General features: G+C 40.5%; 1 protein-coding gene across 2 annotated transcripts in view; it reads right to left on the minus strand.

Annotated features, from left to right (window-relative positions):
* Slc9a9 (solute carrier family 9 member A9) overlaps positions 1 to 23,100 on the minus strand; it is a 540,735-nt gene that overhangs the window by 246,433 nt on the left and 271,202 nt on the right. For both annotated transcript variants that reach the window (XM_060385517.1, XM_060385518.1), the window contains exon 9: positions 15,602 to 15,690. In XM_060385517.1, the coding sequence (XP_060241500.1) occupies positions 15,602 to 15,690 (89 nt within the window). The remainder of the gene's footprint in view (positions 1 to 15,601; positions 15,691 to 23,100) is intronic.

The following is a 23,100-nucleotide window of genomic DNA, read 5'->3' on the forward strand; positions in this document are numbered from 1 at the left end:
ATACCTACAGATCTAACCCAGTTGAAGGTTCTTTGAAGAGAATGAATATGCCGAGTTATGGAAAATTGTATTGCTGAGGCTAAAAAGATTGAAGTAGCCAGATGAGCAAAGAATATGCAAAGTATAGCAAATTGACCTTTGTTGTGGCAGAGACCTATAACTGTGAAAAAAAAAATGGCCGCAGCTTTAAATATCATATCTTTTGGAGGTGAAGGGATATTTTAAAAATGTGTCTGAGAGTGGGAGAAAGAATTCAAATAGGCCTTTGCTGTGAATGTGCTTCTGTCAGGGAAAGGTCTTTGTAGCTAGAGTGAAATGGCATTTCTTTGTTAATGAGGTGGACGTTTATGAAGAGTTATTGTGTATATTTTTCACAAAATAATAATGTAGATCTCTCTGTAATGCGATAAATGTCTGGATGCAATCCACCTAGCCTATTGTCTAAAATATAATGCAAATTCTAACATAAGCACCCATGAATAAATCGACCCACATCTTACAAGTCAGAATAATTCACAAAGCTATGGTAAATGCTTTTCTTATTAGAGATTTCATATAGTCACATTCAGAGCATAATAACCACCTTGCCCAGATTCACTTAAAACCAGTTTTATTTATGAAAAAAACACACTATATATGTTGAAAAAATAGTTCAGTTATCACTCAATACATAAAGAACCAAGACCAGCTTATAGGCATTAAATCTGATAATGTTTAAGGGGTCGGGGAAATCTGGAAGTCAGAAATACGCACAATAAAAAAGACCCTAGGTTCTTTGAAACAAATTCTAAACATCGTATGTCTTTCATTCAGCAGAACTATAAGCATTCATGACTTTTTGAAGGCTAAGGGTGAAATGTGAGTATTGTATAGTGGTTCTTATCAGAATGGTCATCCTGGAGTCTGAACTTGCTTGAGGAACTTGCTCTTTCTCACAGCATCTGGTACTACAGACCTCCAGGAGCACTGTGGTGCCCTTCTCCAGGTCAGGTCCTGATGCTCTTGGAATGCTGGCAGCAGCACTGACTTTGGCTCATATTAAGTTCTGTAGTATTTTAGTGCTGTTTGTTATTTCTCAGGAAATAGCAACAGGGCAGAGCTGGGAGCCTGGGATCCACCCAAGTCCTGCGTGCCGATTTAAGGGTACCTTTGTTGGCTTAATAGCTTACTTGGTTTCACATATGACAACACTGGTCAATACGTTTTGATACTGGACAGCGAGAGGAGAAAAGTCTCCTGAAAGAAATGACATTCATTTGCTTTGACATTTCCTCTGAGTCACCACTCTTACTAAACTTACTGGGAGTCTAATGGCACATGTAAAGTTTTGCTTTAAAAAAATTCATGAAGTCAGTCTTTATGTGCTTTGTATCATAAGCTGAAGGTTTCAATGCAGTTTAAAATCAAGGATTTTCTTCTCACATTTCTGGGTTTGAGGTATTAGAAAAGGATAAGAAAGGTTTCTTTGATTCCATTACTCATCAAAACATTTGTGTGAACCAACAGAAAAGCAACCACCTTTCTGCCCTTCCTGGAGGTCAACACTCTCATCATAACCTGTGACCAAGAAAATGCTCTGGGAGAATCAATCGCTCATATGCACTTACAGAGCTCACAAGGCACCCCATATAACTTATATATACACCACAGGAGAGATCTACATTATTTTACGTATATCTTTTTTAACATATGTAAAACTGAGCCATTTATGAACATAGAGATTAGAGAAAGGCTTAAAGACAGCTTAAAATACTAATGTTCTATCATGGAATTGGAATAATTTCCATATCACAAAATGTGCTAGTACAAATTGTTTCTCAGCAGAAAGATGTGTGAAAAGGAGAAACCTTGATTCAGCTACATCTTATTGCTTTCAGCTCATGACATCCAGGAAGTATATTTTCATCCCCAATTGGACATTATTAATGAATCTGCATCCTCTAAAAAATTTGTTCTTCCTTAACATTAGAGACAACTGAGTGACTTTTCTTGGAGTTAAATATTAAACATGATTTCAGAAACAGGGTTTTCTTTATCTATTACCAAGTCTTGAAATTCATTCCTTTGGTGACAGTAGGGTTTCTGAGTACTTACAACTTACAGACAAAGGTGCTCTTTGTAGAGAGGGATTTGTTGACTACCACAAAATATTTTGAGAATGAGAGCTTTTGAGAGTGTTGAAGATTTTCAAACATGTAACACAAACACAGAATACATGCACATGAATTATAACCTTAAATACACATGATTCTTCTTTGAACATTTATCTCAATATGTATAGAAAACAACCTATTTTCGTGTAGTCCTGAAAAACTCACCAAGTGTGCCTTAGCTTTCAGTCATAAAGAGCTTTGTCTTACATTACATATGGATAGAACGTTAGTTGCGATCATTGCCACTTAAGAAACATTCCATGCTCATCTGACAGATTTGCACATTAGATTTTAGTCTCTGAAGCCTCCAGACTAATAAGTCCAAGAAATGTTTGCTGGGGGGGGGAGGCAAATGATTTTAGGGGAAGGGAACAAATTTTACTATTCTCTAGGTGAACGGGTTTCTGTAGAACCAACAATGAGCATCTTTCCAAATACGTTGTGAAGGAAGAACTAGAACATGAGAGGCTGGGAGACAGTCGTGATTCATAAACTAAAGTTGGAGGAAAGATACATTAACGGTGAGAAAGCACTGGATTTAGAATTGGTTTGACTGGCTGCATTGTCTACCTTTGTGGCCTGGTAAGGCTGCCCCATCTCCTCAGGGGGAGTTGATCAAAGAGCCAGCCACTGAGTTTATGTGGGAGACAGTCCCTGTTCACATTACTAGGGCACCCACGTGGACACTGAGCTGCCATGGGCTACATCTGTGCACAGGTTCTAGGCTATCTCCATGCATGGTCGTTGGTTGGAGTATCAGTCCAGAAAAGATCCCTGGGCCCAGATATTTTCATTCTGTTGCTCTCCTGGTGGAGCTCCTGTCCCCTCCAGGTCTTTCTATCTCCCCCTTCTTTCATAAGATTCCCTGCACTCTGCCCAAAGTTTGGCTCTGAGTCTCAGCATCTGCTCTAATACCCTGCTAGGTAGAGTCTTTCAGAGGCCCTCTGTGGAAGGCTCCTGTCTTGTTCCTTGTTTCACCCTCTTCTGATGTCTATCCTGTTCGAATCTCATTTTCTCCTGTCTTTCTACTTACTGTATAGTCTCATGTGAATAATCACTTCTCTCACATTCCAGTTTTCTGTTAGGTCAACAACAGCTAATAGCATATAGCTCAGTGGTTGATGTCACAGGAGCTACAGATGTTAATTTTCATTAAATTTCCACAGACAGGGACAACTATCCAACAAATATTAACCAATTGATATTTTACGAAGTTAGAGTAGGTAAAAATAGATTAGAGTAGGTAAAAATAGATTTAATTTTTTTTTTTGAGGTAGGACAATTTCACGTGCTGCAATTGCTACAGTGGGTCTGTGACTCTGCAGTGAAGCCTGTAAGTGAGTTTTGAGTAGGTAGTGAAGTCACCTTAAAAGGGAATCTGTGGATTTGGGCTTTGGCAGTGGGCTTGCCTTTTCAGAGCTGAGAACTGTGGAATACTTATTTTGATGATCCCTTGGAATCATCCCACCTATAAAAAGATATGCATTTATACAAACACTCAAATCTTTGTGTCTCTTAGCCTCCACCTACTCACACAGAATATAAAATCCCTGGCAGTTTTCTTTTTTCTTAAGTATTTATAGAAACCCCAGAGGAGGGGCTCCCCATCAACTCTAGTGTTCTCTTGTTCACTGCTTCTCTTGTGCTGTCCCTGACCAGGGAACATTAAACAAGCCCACAACTGAGGTTGCATTTCAGACCCAATAAATCATAATCTTCTAGGCAGCACCAAACATGTAGGTTAAAAAAGTAAAACAACAACACAAAAGCAAAAAAAACATCGTACAGCTTGGTTTGAGGCCCGCTGTCCAAGGCCCACCAGCATGTACTGCCCTTTATCAACACACAGATATTTTTACTTTAATTCACTGGCTCAAAACCCTTTCCACTCACCTCAGTCAGCCCTTCCAAAGCCCTTCTCGTTTCTCCACTCAGCCACTCATTCAAATGACTTAAGCAGAGTTAAAAATGCCCCAGCCATGCCCTAGTCCACACTCAACAAATCCCAAGTCCTGGGCATGAGATTCAGGTCCCCGGGATTTATGGACAACAGTTTTTTAATGTGTATTGCTTTAGCGGTTTCTAGGGGTTGAGATAGGTCCTCTCATCAGCGTGGCCTTGCCTGCTGCTGTGCTCTGGTGGTGTCCTCCTAACCAACGAGCTGCTGCGAGTCCCAGCTTGCCAAGATCTCACCCCCACACCGATCATGCTTTGTCACTTGCAATTCCGGGATTGTCTCACTCCTTGGGGTACCTGCTATTTCTTACACTGGCATCTTCAGCCATATTTTCCTGCCTTTTTGTCTTTGCCATGTATGGCTCTTTCTGATAATTTTTTTTCTCAAGAAAAAGCTCTGTCTCTCTCTGTCTCTGTCTTTCTCTCTCTCTCTCTCTCTCTCTCTCTCTCTCTCTCTCTCTCTCTCTCTGTGTGTGTGTGTGTGTGTTAATCTTTTTCAGAAGTGATTTCTTTCTGTTCCTTGGGCACTTGTTCAAATTCTTTCTAATTTCTTTTCCCTCTAGAATCCTGAGAAGAGGCTGGAAAGACACCAATAGAGATATTTGCACTCCTGACGAAACTACGCTGCCTCTGCTTTCATCTCACCCTCTTCCTTAGGTGTCACTCAATGTCCTTATTGTGTGGTATACCAGTATGTGGGTGAGTTGGGGTGGTTCAGTTCACCCCACAAGAGGATGATGAACCTCAGGCTCTTCCATGCTTCTTTTCAGTTCTAGGGGTTTGTCTCTCAAGGCTCTTTCTTTAGATATTAATTTATAAATATTTGAGTTCCAATTATAAATAAGTTTCTTTTAAGATGTCTTTCCTCGGGTGGGCTAGAACTTGGGCAAATCAACAAGCAGGTCTGAACACACGTTTTACAGCCAATAAACATTCTAGAGTTTTTAATTGGTGTTTACTACCTTTAATATAGAGAAACCCCTTGAAGAATGCCACACTCAATGCTCTGGTATATTGGAATTCTATAAACAGCACATCCATTCTGGGAAATATCTAGTAGAACCTTTAAGAGAGAAAAAAAAAATGTTCCCTTAAAACCAGATTGCTTTTTTCTGGATGGACTCAAACTTCCCATTCTTCAAATACTTAGATGAATCAAAAGTTTCATATAGACCTCAACCTTGTGCTATAAGAGCAAGAGAAAAAGTCCAACAATAAATCAGCACAGAGGGGAAGAATGATGGTGTTTCCCTAAGAAGAAGCTATAAATTATTAATTTATGCCAGAAATGAGTACAGTCAGTGTCATAAAAATGCATCACTCTGATATCAGCCTACAGACCACCATTCGAGAACACCTGTGTTAGAACATAAAAAGTTAAGACATACTTTCTCTTCTGGCCCTAGGGAGGATCCTGTGCAAGGAACTTTCCATTAGCTATCCGTAAACCTGCTGTGTCAGGCCTCAGAACATGGACACGCTGCCACTTCCCATTCAAAACACTGGCAATGAAAGCCTCATCTGTCTGTTTCTAGTGGTCTGGAGATCTACCCCATGCCAGAGCCACACAGAATCACAGGCATGGCAGCTTCTGCAAAGAAAGGCAAGTCAAGAGCAGAGCAAAATGGCATCCTTTTGGAAATCCAAAGTAACCCTACCCAGATGAATGTCTCTGTGACCCTGTTCTCACTGGTCTCTGTGCAACTGTAAAGTCATGTGGCCATAGGCTCTTTCAGGAATGATAAGATCAAAACTTCATTTTTAACTATTTTTGATCAGGCATCTGTTCCCTTCTACTTTGTCTTTGAACATTTAATTTGACCCGAGCAAAGTACGGTATGAACAGGAGAAAGAAACGTGTCTCAAGGTACAGTTTTTAGCATCATGGAGCAAAAAGAAAAGGAAGCCACAATAAATACCTTATGACCTGGTGCTCCAGGTCATATTTTCTCTGATAGGATTGTTTTCGAACGTTTCTAGAAGCAATTCAGTCCCTTTCCTGAAGGACTGAGTCAGACTTTGCTAATTACGTTCTCTATGTCCTTCAAGGCCATCAAGGAAATGACAGCCTGAAATTTGGCCATATTCTCAATAAACACACACTTGGGCATATGCATTCAGCCTTGATGTTTTTCTGTGCTGCATCAATAAAATTTAATTAAAATGTGCAGGAAAAATTACAGTCATTTTCATTTATCATCCTCAAATGCTATTATGATACTAAAGCCCTTCATACCTGTACCTATAAGTGGGATGATAAAAGTATAATGGGCCATTAAAAGGGGTTATGCCCCTACCATCCTTAGAAATTTTAAGGTAATAATGGGTAACCATCTGTCTTGAATGTCATCAAAGTAGGAACCAGGACAGATGATGGATTAAACTCTATTCAGATACATTTTTTCTCATTTTGCATGGAATCAGACATAATCATACAAGAATGTGGGTCATAAATATTTATAGGTTGCTATTTAAGCATTGATGATGGTATTTTTTGTTGTCTAAAGGTGAAAGGAGAGAGGGATGGATGGTTAGGTGTGTGTGTGTGTGTGTGTAGCTTAAAAGTTTATTTTCATAGCCCTACCTAGTTGGTTTTACATCTTGAAATTCCCTCCTACAGTGTCATGTTATCTATTATCACAAACACAGACATGAGGTTAATAGACCAGGATAGATCATTTGAGTGGTTATACTATGACTATAGTTTTTTCAGGAGGAAAAAAAAATATTTACATGAAAAATTTTCAGATGGAAGCATGGTTCTCAGTTTGTGTTGTAGTTACCTTTATCCTCCTTGCCCCCTGGGACCCAGTGTACGGAATGCAGAGGGAACTCGCTGGGGTTCCAAATGGCCATCTGTGGCCCCTGCTGTTATGTCGACCATGGAGTAAGAGCTTCTGGACTAGGGGTTCACAGACATTCTGGGCACTGACAATACAGTACAGTGTGTTCTCGCTTTGATGTGGGAGACTCACTGTCATTAGCATTTGAAAGGGAACACTTATTAGTCAAACTACTAAATGTCCTTTATACAATATAATGAGTTTCATTGAAAGGAACCACCAGCTCAGCTACAGAGGAATTTAAACACTTTGCCATCATTTATAAATTCAGCCCTTCTAGGATAATATTTTAAAGGTGCTTTGAATGAAGAGAAGAAGAAAAGTGGTAGGAATCTTGACAAAAGAAATGTAATTAGAGTAAAAAATAAAGGCAATTCTATGCTTTTCGTAGATATCTTTGATCTTCCCAGAAGTCAGGGAAGCATGGGTATTGTCAACTCCCCTCCCTCCTCTGTCTCAGAACAGGTAACTGGCATGAAACGTGACCGCTTTTGTTAACATGTTGAAGGGGGAAAAATGCCCAAAACCATAATCTGAAACTACTGTAATGCAAATCAATAAGGCAGAGACACGCTGCAGGAGACACAGCAAGTAACAGAGCTGCTCTTGATCTTTCTTTCAATGTCTCAGGATTACCCTAGACATTAGCCTTATGCATCCAGCTCATTAAATTTAAATTAATGCACGATATGGGAATTAAAGAAACCATTAATTAGCACATATTGTTTCTCCTTTCTAATTTTTATTTTGGAATGTTCATGGTCATAATCCAGTTATTCATTAATTTACTTATTAGCTCAGTAAGATTTTAGTGAGCGCCTAAGTCCAAGGCAAAAGCCAAATGGTGAATTTCCATAAGCCTCTCTTATAGGCCAAACATCCTAAGAGAAGATGAGAGTCTGAAGTCTTAAGAGTTTGAAGTAAATTTAAATAGTATTTGGAAAAGTGACTTATTAGAAGAAAATGCAGTGTGAAGATCAATAACCACATTGCTCATAACTAACCCTTAAAACTTGCCCCAATAATGTCATCAATCTGATTATTATCATCATCTGTGGGTCTAAAGGTCTCAAGCAATCATCAGCCTAACTGGACAGAGTTCTCCAAAAACAGTCCAGTGAGAACCACAAGGCCCGTCTGAACTCACCTTTCCATTTCTACATGTCTCCTCCCTGTTCGCCATTCTACATCCACAGCCATACGTACTCTCTCTCTACTTTGCTGAAGCCTTGTGGCTCCCAAACACCATGTTGACTCTTTGTCTTAGAAACTTCTGCTGCTGCTCCTTTCTGTCTTTTGCTTTCAATGACTTAACTCTCTTTGCTTTTATACCTCTATATATCCATACAGTAATTTCCCGATTATCATTAGAACCAAATTCCAGACCCCATAAGTCTTAAATTAGCTTCTCAGGATCACTTTGTCTTCAGTAAGCAATTTAGTCCTTGGGTTTGTAGGGCGTGTTGGGCCTCCCTCTGTGTTAACACTTGTCCCATGGGGTGACACAACCTCCTCCATGAATGGATCTACACTGTATTAGGAACTCCTAGGGGGAAATCACTGTCTCATTTGCCTTTGTTTCTCATGTTTCCATGATGTCTGTTACACAACCACTGCCATGCTTGTTGCATGTCCAGAACATGCTTAAAATGAAAACAAAAAAAAGATAAGAACAAACAAACAAAAAACAAAAACAAAACGGAGAAGTCTTTTGTTCAAGTCCTGAGATGCTGAGTGCTGGCAGTGTGAGGTTTATACTGTCTGCTGCGGACGCAGGCAGTCTTGGGAAAAGCCATTGCAACCATTTCCTTTGGTTAAAGCTGAACATTTTTCCACAAAGAACCATCCAGTTCTCAGTGTGAAATTTTTCTTCCCAGTAGGAACTAATAATGTTACTTTTGATTGCCTCAATCATGAGTTTAATTTGGCAATTTCAGCCCCTCATCACATCTCCATGCATTATCATTTTTAAGCATGTTATCCTTCCACAACTGTAATTTAAAAAAAGAGAAGAAGCCAAGAGTGAGTGTGTGTGTGTGTGTGTGTGTGTGTGTGTGTGTGTGTGTGTGTACATCTTATTCTCAGTGTTCAACAGAATATTATGTTTGGAACATATTTGACAACACATATGAATTCATATGAATTCAATAATTCATTTTAAAGTGAGAAAATGGAAGTTCATATGTGCTAAGTATCCAGAGTCCTGCCTTTATCAGCAGACTTGGGGCAAAACCCCATTTTGTGGACTCTCACTCAGATGTCCTTTCACCATATCACCTTGCTTCTCTCATGTTCCAAATCTTTTATTTGAATTTTCTTGCAAAGTCATGCATAGCACATTCAATTTGGCTCCCATTGTCTCTTTTTATTGGAAATTTAAATTTGGATTTGCATTGCTGCTTTCACATTCAATGGCAATAAACACTAAAAATATCATCTGGGGGGGGAGAGTGGAAATAAAATAAGCATCTGGAAAGAACGCTATAATGAAGGTGCCACTGTTAGCCCATAAACACTTGACAAGGAATCTGGCTTTTCAAAAGCAAACATATGAAAACATCTAACCCAACCACATTTAAGTGAAAAGGGTAAAATGCACCAAAAATGGTAGATTTTCAAGGACGATTTGGAGGAAATTAAAAAACAAAAACTGTCAGAATCAGCTGAAAGTATAATAAAGGTAGCCAAGCAGGATGGTTTAACAAGAACGGACCACTATATGCTCATATATTTGACTGCTTGGTCACCAGGGAGTGGAAATGATTGAAAGGCTTAGAAGGATTAGTAGGTGTGGCCTTTTTGAAGTAGGTGTTACCTTGTTGGATGATGCAACCTCAAAGCCCACCCAGCTCATTAAGGAGTTCTGCCAATGGTGATCAAATACCAAGGGAAGTGGGAAAGGTGAAGGTTGTTGACACTGACACCAAAGACTGACAGAGTAGCAAGGAAAAACCCAATCAAACCAGGTCCAAGTCAGAAGCTGATGAAAGAAATCCGAGCCTCGCAGTGCTCAGACAAGCCTTTTGAAGGAATTCCATTGCAAAGGTGACCAGCAAAATGAATTGTATAACTAACCGTAGTGGTCAAAGAGGAGAATTTTTGGACCTTGTGTGTGCTGAGGAGAAATGTGAAGGAGAGGCGAGCAGTCAGAGGTTTCCCATGTCTTCTCAGAGAGGCAGACTTCAGCCACAGACTTTCTGATGCTACGTATCAAATGATTTGTACTCTTAAATGCATGTCGTTAGTAGGTAGGAGGGTACCAGTGAACAGCACTTATTCTACCAGGACTGCATGATTGGCATGGATACTTGGACAAGTGCTTGGTTTCTTTGCAAAAAATCCAATCTCCCTTTGATTTCTAGGCGAGGATATCGCCCCAGCTTTTCTTTGTCCTCCTGACTATGAAGGCATACTTGAGGCGATTAACTTACAAAGTGAGATGATTTGTGTTAGCTCATAGCTTCGAAGGTATAGTTCAGGATTGAGTGGCTCTATTGCTTTGGGCCTGTGGTGGAGCAAAACACCACAGAGGTACGTAATGGAGTAAAAGCATTCACCCCACAGACAGGAAGTAAAGGAGAAAGAGGAGGAGACCAGGGCTTCATACCTCCACTGACCCAAGACTGGTTCCCATCCTTCAGTATCTCACTATCTATATGCTGATGATTTCCAATACTGCACGTATGGCCTAGATGATTTTCCTGGACAGTAAAGCCTGAGTATCTAGCCGGTGACCCTAAAGCTCCATTCCACAGCCTAATGCACACCTCCCTGAGAGGGCCAAAACAGGCTCTTCCAGGCAGTTAGTCTCACAGCCTTGCCTGGTTAATGAATGACACCTCTGCTATTGAGTCACAGCACATACACACCTGTTGGAAGGGACAACAGTGTTCCTCTACATCATTCAGATGCTCTGTGACCTGGCCCTCACCTTGTTCCAGCCATGCTTTTCTTTTGCTCCTGCTATCAACTGTTCTCAATTTCTAAAGAGTTCTACTCCAAATATTAATATAGTTCCCGCTTCACCCCCCTGAAAGTTTGTCTTGCCAAGGACTTTTCTGGTTGTCCTATTGAAAATTACAAACTCCAATCCCATCTCCATTTCTTATTCTGCTACTGGCTCCATGACTATTCTAAATACATGATCTAGTGTCATTTATTCTGACTACTTTAAAGCTCTTCTACTAAAGGACCCTTTTAGTCTATTGTATTACTTGTATCTTGAGTGGTGCCTGGGTAAGAAGACTCTTTAAATGTTAGTTAATGAATAAAGGTAATTAGTGATAGCTAGCTATCTCTGAGGTTTGGCAAGGCACATACAAAGTAAATGAGTACACAGTACGTATTAATGAATAATTTCTCTAGCTGCATATGTATCTACTGCAAATGTTTTTTAGTGAGGACTATGAGGAAACAACTAGGAATTCTAGTAAAAATGAATGGCTTAGAAATCCTTAGTTTTTCAAGTTAGCCTCCATCTAGGTAAAGATAGTTGATGGAAAAACCTGGAAGCCTGTCAAGATAACAAGCTTTGCAGGACTTCCTTTGAGAGGAATGTGGAGGGAAGAGGGGCAGAGGCAGCCTGGGATTCTTGAGTGGCCCAGTGCAGGTCTGCTTGATGGCTGGGGGTTGGGGAACCCTTAGACTGCTATGTGTGGATGTCCATCTCGAATGTCCATGGCAATATTTAGTGTCTAGGACCAGAGCCAGGGCTTGTGGGACTTTCTCGCCTCTACAACAGTTTCGCAGACAGAAGCAGTGAATCAAGCCCAGTCAGGGGCAAGGATTGCTGCCATGTTTGCTGTGTTTATGAGATTTTTAATAAGGTGCATCACCACTGCCTCTGTGACTCCTTACCATGGTCGCAGCATGGGGTCACTGGCTCCTTTGTGCCTAACCCGTGGAAAGGCTAAGTGTTTTTCTTTCCAACCAGCTTAAGAAAAAAAATTAATTCACCTAACATTTAAAGGACAATCATTTACAAAATGCTTTAAGGTGAAAATGGAATTCTTGAAAAGGCATTTTAATTCTCAAAGAAATAAAGAACATACAATTTTCAAAAGCCTTTATTTCCAGATACAGCTGTTTGAGTAGCTGGGATAGACAAAGTCGATGGGTAAAATTCCTTCAAAATTGTGTCACCTTTAGATTTTATAGCACAAACTTGATTTATACAGATTCCCCTCAAGGCCTCCCTTGTTAACTCCCTACTCTCCCATTACAGGATTCTAAAGGAGAGGCAAACAGGTTAGATGGCAGCTCCTCCTGTTGGAGGTGTGGACATAGTGTGGGAAGAGACACTGTGTCCGCCAGACATGTGATGTCAATGTGGTATTAACCAAAGCATCCTCAGGCTCAGTGGAGATGTCGTAGCTCATACCTTGGGGATTCTGTACAACTCACAGTTGGAGCTGGAGATTCTCTTGCTACTTTGTACAGACTTGGCTGAGTATGTATGCTTGCATTTAAAAAAAAATGTTTAGGATGGTGACCACAGAGTGTATATGGGAGTCTGGGTTATGTATTGACAGTATATATATATATATATATATACATATATATATATATATATATATAAACATAGCTATGCATATATAAATATGCATGCATGCATGTCATTAGAGGAAAGTGAATTGGAAATGATAGACACCAATAGAAGAAAAGAAGGAGAGCCAGGAGAAGGTAGTGGAAGAGAATAAGCGTTCATTAAGCTTCTACCTCATCTAGGCAGAAGGCAGTGGGGGAGCCGCCGAGGGGGTGTGCGGTTATCTGGATGTTAAGGAAGAAGCTTGTACAAACCTCCTTCCGCAGGGAGGGAGGGTGCTACGAGATGAATTGGGAGCCTGTCAGGGAGTGCTTGTCATGACATTCAGAGGGAGAACAGAAGGCTGTAGGGCACTGTTTTTGGCTTTGTCTCCCCTAGGTGCTGGACTGCTGTCTCACCATGAGACGAGTTATCTTTGAAGTGTTGCTGAGCAGCCTAGATAAGATGACTTAAAAGTGCAAGTCCCTAAACAGGATTCGGCTCCCCAGAATACAAATGCTGAGAGAACCAAAAGGAGGCTAGAAAAAAAAAAAAAAAAAAAAAAAAAACAGCCCAAGACATTTCCCTTTAAGCCCAGGAGAACGCTGCTGGTTCTGGAATTGGAGGTTTCTGGATATTAGTATCAGGAGTTTGGTTCATTTCTGTTTTACTCTAGGGCTGTCAAGATGCCAGCAATTTCATTTTACGATGTCTCTAAAGCATCTACCTGAAGTGAAGTGATGATGGGGGGGAAGGGTGCATTGCAGAGTCCCTGTTCAAGAGAACACAATCAGGACAGCCTGCGATGGAGACATGACAGAAACGGCAGAATGCAAGCCAGAGCCGCTGCAGAAAGTTCCACATAAGCCTTCAGGAACTCCCAGGGAATTCTAGAAGGTGCTCGGATAACTTCCCCCTACATGTACATCCAGTACCACATGAGAGGTGTCGGGCTTCTCTGCCTTCCTTTGTATTTTCACTACATCTCTTCACTGAGTCTAATTCTTCATCATGGTCTATAGCCACAGCCCCTGCTACATAGTACTGCCAAACTTACTCGATGCATGTTGGTCACTTGCTTGGCTTCCTGTCTTGTGTTGAGCCATAGAAGATGATTAGGAGAGGTGGTGCAAGCCGATGACTGAAATGGACTTGCTTCAGTACTCATAGAATGACTGGCACATGGCACTGGCAAAGGTGAGAACACATACCCCAAGAAATCCACAGATAAGCAAGCAAGTTCTATCCATGCAAGTAGACCACCAAGTTAGTCCATCAAAATGGTGGACACTTGGAGAGGTGGAAATCAAATGCTTACTGCTGGATGTTTTTTGGATAGCCAATTTTTGATGTTGTTGCTGTTAAACAGCAAAAGCTAATTTATCTTTTTAAGCTTAACTTAAGCTTTTTAAGTTAGTTAAAAAGCTAACTTTTTCCTCATATCTACCGGAATGAGGGTCCTAAAATGAAACATCAAGTATCCTAAAGTTAGTCTGCTTTAAGTACTTTAATAGTACATCTTTGAGCTGAGCTATGCATCCCTCCCCCAGATTTATGTGTCGCAGTTCTAATCCTTGGTGCCCCAGAAACTGATCTTATTAGGAAGTAGGGTCACTGTAGATATAATTAATTCAGAGGAAGTTATGGGAGTAGGGTAGGCCCCAACCCAATATGACTGGTGTTCTTATCAAAAGAAAGCATTTGGCAATAGGCTGGTACCTAGGAGAACCATGTGAACACCAAAGCACAGATCAAGATGATCTATCTGAAAATCAAGAAACAACAGCCAAGATTTCCAGAAAACCACTAGAAATGAAGACATAGGGAAAAAAATAATTTTCCCCAGAAGGAGCTAATCATACCAACACCATTGTCCCCATTTTCTGGACTCCAGAACTTAGAGGAACCAATTCCAGCTGGTTCTCAGCTGGTGGGTGGTTACCCTCAGAGGGATCAGATATCAGATATCCTTCATATCACATATTGCCGTTACAATTCAGTAGCAAAATTGCAATTATGAAGTAGCAACAATCCTATGGTTGGGGGTCACCACAACAGGAGGATATGTATTCTCCTAACAGCGTTAGGAGAATTGAGAACCACTGCATTCGTTCTTTTACTTTTAGGATGAAGTTCCACCACTTTCATAAAGCACAGACACTGTTTCTTAGCCTGGAGCTGCCTGTACTGTCTCTTTCCTCACTTGCATCTCCTTGACTCAGTTTCTCTCTGCTTCTATGTCCAAGGAACCATTTATAGAGCATCAGTGAGTTTCCTATGAGACTTTGCCTGTGCCAATCCCTTGTTCTCAAATATCTATTTTATTACTTTCCGTTCTCTATTACTTCTGATTTGGTATTTCCTTACTTTTGTTTTCCAATGCTCCAGATTGGGAATGGTCTCTTGAAACGTCTTCTTGACTTTCCCACTCACCACTGGGAGAGAAGGCATTACAGGATGCCCAAACACTCTCCGGATATTTCTGCCCTAATATCTAGCACACTGTGGGCATGCCTCATCCTCATCAATAGCCTTCACAAGGGGTTCACCCCTTGAAGTAAAGGCCACTTTCAGTCTCTGCATTCCTGGTACTCAGGATGTGGCTGGCACAGACTGATTAAGAGCGTCTCAGTGGAAGACTGTGTATGTTTTTCTGCTGAGACATAAACCAATATATCCTCAGAATAAGGGAAATGCATTTTGCTCCTGTGGCAATGGGCAGCTGAATTTGCTTGGAGATAAAAACACTCAGTTGAAGACCAAGCATTGATTCCATATTCTCCTCCATTTCCTTCTCTGTATAACCAGCCATATTCCCAGGCTTCATAGTGCCTTTAGATGTAAGTGACTGTGAATTATTACTGACTGTAAGCCTTTCATCTTAGAGACTGACAGCCTAGGTTCCACATCTCTCAGGAGGGAGAGCCTATTATAACTATATTTTTGCTTACCAAGAGAATTGTTAATAGTTATCCTGGAGGGAAAAGAAATCTATAAATATCCAACCTGTAATGAAGACTTAGGCTTCCTTTACTAATGAGATTCTCTCCACGTGCACTGTCAGAGTGGCTACGGAACCACGGCACGACGAAAGAGACAGAGCCAGTCATGACTTCTTCTCTTACCTGTTTCGTCCTCAGCTTGGAATCTGATGACAGGTTGTTGTAGGTATAATGTGCCTGTGTGACTCCACAGAAGAGAACAGCGACTATGCCTGAAATTCAAAAGAAGACCAGTCAAAATCAATTTTCCTTCCCAAGACAAAGGGCAGGGCTAGAAAATGTACTTGATATCAAGAGAGGTGAACTTCTCAGTAATTACTATGATAATGAAACCCAGGTAAATCTTCCTGCTTCCTTTAAACAGGTCATGGGGTTAAACATAAAGAAAAGTATTAAGCGGTAGATTCTTACTAAAAAAGAAAGTAGTTTCTTCCTAGTGAGGGATGACCCTCTAGTCATGAGTTAGAAAAGCTACTCTTAGAAACATGTGAAGGAAAAAAAAATGTCGGGAGTTAACTCTGGCCTTCCCAGAACAAGGGCCAACTACTTTGCTGCATTTTCTGTTGGACCCTGGTACATCTGCTTTCTACTGTGTACCTTGGGGAGAAAGCCTGGAAAGGTTCCTACCATACCATAATTTAGTATTAAGAGCCATGAATAATGAACCTATGACCTGGATCAGGGTTTTGTGGATCCTTCCAATGTATCAGACAAGAGACCTCATGTGCCTAACTGCATTTCTGACTAAGCTGGCACACTCCTTTTGCAGCTGAAAATCAATGAGCACCTCTGTCCAAGCCATACACTCCCTGAAGATAGTAGGGCTGTGGTCTTTCTCAGTGTGCTCTCCACAAGCCCATCCCTGGCCAGCTGCAGGGAACATTTCTTAAAGGCACATTACTCACAGCTTTAAATGCTACATGAAGTCATAGATGCCAGATGCTCCTTGAGGACAGAGAATAACAACAGGACAAAAGTGTTACTTGTTCCTTGGCTCCGCCACTCTGTTAGTGTCCCTGGGGCGGGTAGGCTTTGGTGAGAGCTGTACTCTACTTTGGATTAAAGATTAGATTAATTATGGGAAATTGGGCATAGAGGGGGCTTGGGGAAAGGCCTGGGAGATAAGTATTCCTCAACTCAGAACAAGAGGATTGGGCTGAATTTTAAGCAGCAGAAGCTTTCCATCTAAAAACACTCATAAATTAAACGCTGATGATTCTTAAGAGTATAGAGCTATGTGAACTGAATGCTGGCATTTCAAATGAGCTTGAAATAAAGAATTTTAAAGGGCTGAGCTTTCTCATATGAAAGCTGCACACATTTATTTACATGCCGGTTATTTTTCAAGTTGGTATCAGATAAAATATTGTTAAAACATGTTTATATAATACCAGGATATGACATTTACATTGCTTATCCCCTCTAACATTGTGTTTTAAATTTTTAGAAAAAAAAAAAAAAAACAAGCAAGAACATTTGTTAAGATATATATACATACATATATATATGAATGATAAATGTTTCTGGAGATTTTTGGTAAATTTTTAGTTTCTTAGCATGTCTTGGAAAACTCTAAGAAAAAAAATAAAGTCTAAAATATTACTCATCACAGAATTTTTTTTTTTTAATAAAAAATCAACCAGTACCAGGAATGCTTAAGTGCCGTAAGATATTGAAGTAGGAGGAGGACTGACATTTGTTGTGTTTTGATATGAAATGTTTCTCTGTGTTTGTTTGAAAATATGATGACATAGTGTATCTATCTCAAGTCCTCAGGGGCCTCCTATGATTGGGGGTTCATTGAGCCCCACTTTACGGTGAAACTACTTAACAATGTATTTATATTCTGGAGAGGACGTGAATGCTGAATAAATGGGAAGGTGGCGAGGACCGTGAATTAGTTCACCCTGCAAAGAAGAATGACTAAGAGATCCTTGCCAGGAAGGGGAGGGGCTCAGCGTGTGGACACCTACACTGAGCTGGTTTCCCCTCCCTCTTCCTGCTTACTACATCGAAGTCTTCTTGCACATAGGCTCGGGCTCCTGGTGACTCGGCATCCTAAGTCTACTCTCTCCCTCTGCTCAGCACAGCATCTTCGCTTCCCTGCTTTCGTGCCGTTGGGCTCACCCTTTATTTCTCCATGTACACCACCAATTGCATTTATTAGCTGGGACCCATCATTTGCTAACTCCTCTAGCCAGAGGATCTTTTTCCTAAGCGAGCATCATTTTGGGCTTGGATGACAGCAATGGCTCTCTAGGTGAAGTCCATGACTCCCTAGTCGGTCCCTCACATTCTGTTCCTACAAATCCATTAGAGACATTTCAGGTCATGTGAGTCTTCTGCCCAGAACTTTGTAATGTGCTCTCAGGGTCTAGCCCTCTCTCTTCACCCTTCGCCACAACTCTCTGACCTCAATTTTAACAAACTCCCTCCTGACTCACGGGTCCTGCTACACCCCTCTCTCCAGAAGGCCTGTGAGTATTCAGAATTGGGAGAGCTCGTTTCAAAAGACCCTCGTGGTTCCCTCTTTCCTTCAAGCATGTCTTCAGATGTCACATAAACAGACAAACGTCCCCACTTCACTTTGTAAAATTGACCCTTTCATCATTCTCTACCCCTCTGTCTGGCTCCTCCCTCCATGAAATCTACTGTCACCTAACAGTTTTTGTGCTTGTGTGGTTTTCTGCCACCTTCACTAAAACAGCTTACGAGTCTCGGGCCACTAATTCTTAGAGAAGCTCTGGGCACTTGCAAGTGGCGCTGATGGGTAATGAAATGTTTCTATCCCCGTGGACTAGGTGAGCGACTAAACTTGCTGACTGAAGGTCACCTTGGAAACGACAGCTGTGAGGCAACGTTCCCTGACTCTCTTTGCTTTTCTGCCTGCAGTAGGCTGTCTACGCATGTTTTGAAGTGATCCCTGTCTCTCTGAAAGCTGTCATCTCTGGTGTTCCAGGAGAGTAGATATCTGATGGTGGGGATTACACATCTGATCTGGCTTGCCTCATCCTCTGAGCACGGTCTTCCTCGTCACTCCATTGGCTGCCATTTCCTTGCCTCCTGCAGAATACTAACATGCAATGTTCCTGCTAAATACGTTCAGAGGCATGTGCATAGCGACATGATATGCATGACAAACCATGAAGACCATGTGATCAGAAGCTTGCTCTTGTAATTAAGGTAAAGCAACAAGGTTGATTTGGCCTTTACTATTAGCACACACAATCATAATTCTATAGCCCGGTAATTAATTAAATCACACAAATTACTATGATTAGGGTGACTTTTATAAGCCAAGCACACTTTGAAACTGTCTCATCTAAATATGCCAACTAAGCCATCTTTCTTATGAATCGTTTCACTGTGTGATTTCAGTTATTTGCAGTCAATTCTGGCCTGAGAGTTTCAGAGCAGAGTCAACTCACACTTGCTACAGCTTGGCCTAAACCTTGAGTAGCCCTTAAACGAGACCTTTGTCTTGTTCTTATTTCCTTGGGGACAACACAGTTTTTATTGCCCTCTTTTATTTATTATTTATCAACTTTCTTGATAATGTTAAAGATGTTTTAAAAGCATATTTTGTGTGTGTGTGTGTGTGTGTGTGTGTGTGTGTGTGTTTCTGTTTCTTCTCTGGCTTTTCTGAACTGACGTGGTTCTATGAAATAAATTTATTTCAGAGAACAATTATCTCGCAGGACCTCTGAGGGCTTTAATTATTTTTTTCTTTTTTAAAAAAGCAATAGTGGTGAGTTAAGAAATTACTTCCACAGATTAAATTAATAAAATATTTTACCACCAAATGGTTCGGTAAAATTTCTCTTCCAAAGAAAGAAAACAATTCCCATCATTTAATTGCTATAAAATTATATCTTTTTATCCAAGTGCCATAGGCTCAGAAATTAACAAAAAGACATGGGCAACTAAATGTGCTCATTAGATGTTTCAAAGTAAACTCTTCTTAATGAAGATGGGATTGAAGATCAAATCAAATTAGAAATTACAATCTACTTAGAAATAAATATCACTGAGTGTATACTCTCTGTCAAAACCAAAGGGATAAACGCAAAAGTCTTTGGAGGATGTTTCATAGCTTTATATAGAACTTACTAGTAGAAGAAAGATTGATAGTAAGTGGACTATTAATTTCAAGAAGTTAGACCTGTGGCATAAAATAGATTCAAAATAGGTATAATAAAAATCAGCTAGTGTCTAATAATGTAGAAGGTATGTAAAATAAAGAGAGGAAAAACAACATACTCATGCTCAGCCGTTCAGGGTGGCTCGAGTCCCTGTCTTGCTCAGGTTGCCATTTTCTGGCTCTGGACATGGTTAGGAAAAAATGGGTGTTTGCCAGGTCCTTGGATTGGGAAACTTACCTAGAACAGAGTGGGAATGGAGAGGTGCTAGACACTGAACGAATGGTAGGCACACATGGAAAAAAGCTGAGGTTGGGTAGGCTGTCCTCGGTCTGATAAAAAGTCAGATCTTACACTATCAACCTGGAAACCCGTCTCTTTATTCTCAACAGCATAAGGAAGAAGGGCTAGCTGGTGCCAGCTGGGCTGTGTTTTAGGGAAGCAGTCTTAGGCTATAAACATCTGGGAGGAGCAATCTGTGGTTTATTTTTTCTATACATTCTCTAAACCTTCTTGCATGGACCATGTCATTTCCATGGGTCCTTGACATGACTATCCTCATGTCAGCAACATCCATTCATTCGGGATTTTGTCTGCTTCCTACTGGCAGTATTGGCCAATGGCCTCATATTTTAAACATTCAGATTTCTTGTTTGGATGGCTCTCAAATGTTTCACAGGTTTGTTCTGAGTATAAAAGCAATGTTCTATACACTGAAATGCTTTCCCAACTAAGCATATCAATAAAACTCAGTAAATATAAAGTTTTCCCATAAGTATTAGAGGAGAAAGAAATGAAGAAGACATGAAAGGGAGATTAAGCCAAGGAAACTCATTCAAAGGAAAAGCACACCCTTTTCCACTGAACTGTATAATGAGACATGTATGCTTTGTACAGTCTATGCTCTTCGGGGTCACTTGCTGCCTTATTTTACTCCTTACTACTGCAATGAGGAAAACAGGAAAAAAAAGAAATTTCTTACTCCTAATAATGTAACCAGACAGTTCATAGTCCCTCTATTTACAATAGCTGGACATGAAAACAGCCTGGAGACCCATCAGCTGATGAATGAATAATGGAGACATGGTATATTTACACAGTGGAACATATTATGACTCAGCTGCTCAGAAAAATGGAATCTGTGGGTAAATGGACGGAACTAAAAACAGTCATTCTGAGTGAGATAATACCGACTCAGAAAGATAAATGTCATACATTTCTCTCATTTGTGAATGTTAGATTTGAATTTTCAGGTAGGTGTGCTCCACTGGGAATATCCACGGAGGTCAGTGAGGAGCTTTCAAGAGAAAGGAGGTAAAACTCAGTGATCTAAAAGGCTAAAGGGAAATAGTGGAACAGAAAGGCTTGAATTCAGGTTGGGGGTGGGAGGGCGGGTCAGAGGAGAACGTACAGGGAAGGTTAACCCATTAAGGCTAGTCTTTTTTGGAATCGTTGGTCTGTGAATCCTACAGACCTTTAAACATTACAGGTTAATGCCAATGTTATCGAGTACCCTCTGGAACTTGATGGTTAGACACTATTTCGGAAGATGCCTTTCCTAGTGCTACGCATTCTACTGGAGGAGAAAAGCAACCACCTGTCTCACCCAGCTATGAAGACTGACCTCATGAGGCATACCCACTCGTGCAACAGTGGCAAGACTCTAATAGGGGCAACTGATCACTTTCTGATGATGATTGGATTTGAGGCCTGCTCTGTAAGATGAAACTCACACCTAGACAGGTCACAAGCTCTAGGGGAGAGCCTAGCACTAGTATTCTGCTAAATGGACATATTACTAAACTGCCTCCAAGTGACTTATCTCATAAGCCTATCTCAATGCATATATAAACCCTTATTAGAGAAGCTTCTATTTGCAGTAGGTGGTGATTAAGACAAAGACCCGCAACTGATCCAGGTGCAGCGAATAAGAAACTGCGTATTTCTCATCCCTAAGTGGTATGTAAATATTACAACCATTCCTCCCAAGGCTTGAGGATCTCTGCAGAAGAAAAGGCTGAAGGGAAGTAAAAACAGAGGGTAAAGTCTTTTCCTGAACACAGCAGGGCAGTTGCATGCATGAACTCACAGTGGTTATGACAGGATACAAAAGCCCCATGTCAGCTAAAGCCATTCATAATCCTAGCATGGAAAGGAGAGATGGGTGTTAAGCCCCACAACCAGATGAGGAACTGTTGACAATTGAATGTTGCTAGGCAAGGGAGATTCGGTTTTCTCCATGAATGTACCTGGTAGTTCCACTATGCTTTAGTAGAAGGCTACGGAATTGAGACTATATGGTCAGCAAAAATTGAACTACATGGATTAAAATAAAAGAAGACACAAATTTGGGCAGATGAGGAATTGATGGAGAATCTGGGAGTAGTTTGGAGGAGAGTTTTATCGGATTAAAATGCAATGAATGGAATTCTCAAATAACTAAGAAAATGAAAAGGGAAACTATTCTTCATTTTGTATCGTATAAAATAAATGGATTCTATTTCTATCACCTCTAGAAAAACAAGGAGCCGTTAAATGCAACTCTGGAAGAAATTGGGAAGTGGTTTAGAGAAAGTATGAATGTCTGACTCATGTTTGTGCACAAAATCTCCTTTCAGCTTCTGCCCACTGAGGTTTCAGTGGTGGGCAAGGTCATAAAAGGCTTGGCCACAGGGACTCATTTATGCAATTTTGAACAAAAATTAGAACCAACACTTTCAAACACTAGTTAAAAGAACTGTTTTGAGAAACCACAAAGCACACAGCTCAGTTCAGAATCACTGGCAAGGAAATTCAGGAAACAGCTATTTGGTAAAAATAATGATACTGTTGGTATGTAAATTATTTTCAGAGAGGTCAATTTTCATGGAACAATTACTGCCTTTTGAGTAACCGAATACTATTTACACCCTTCCCTGTTTTTTTATACTTCTGGACCCACTCAGAGACCTCTGTATTAATTTTCTTGCTTACATGATCAAGGTTCATGATCCTGTGATTGTAAATTATGTAAAAAAAATAATACTACAGTGAGAACATGGAGGCCTAGGACCCATAGGTGATTGTTCGGACACTGAACAAATTGGATGATTAACTCAATTTAAATTAGTTGCATTCCACTAAATCCCATTGTCTTCTCAGTAAATTAAGGAGGGTTAGTCTGCAGTAGTGGTTTTGAATTGGGGTAAGTAAGATAAATAAAAGGTAGAGGAAAATATTAGAAAATGTATAATTTTAACGAGCATTTTTGCATACTTTTAAGTAATGTAAGTATTCTTATGAGCAACAGATAAAAGTATGTGTCACATGATATGCTCAGGTGTAGGTTAGCCTGTAAGAGTCAAGGAATTCTGGCAAGCACTGTTATAGGTAAGTAGCTCTTAAGTATCTTTAACTCGGAGCATCCCTGTTAGGGACACAGCAGTTCTTGCACTGTGTCAAGGTCTATGTCAGATGGAGCGAGTGGAAGGGTTGCGTGCGGGC

This window comes from Meriones unguiculatus, chromosome 6 (genome assembly GCF_030254825.1).
Source record: "Meriones unguiculatus strain TT.TT164.6M chromosome 6, Bangor_MerUng_6.1, whole genome shotgun sequence".
Classification (NCBI taxonomy): domain Eukaryota; kingdom Metazoa; phylum Chordata; class Mammalia; order Rodentia; family Muridae; genus Meriones; species Meriones unguiculatus.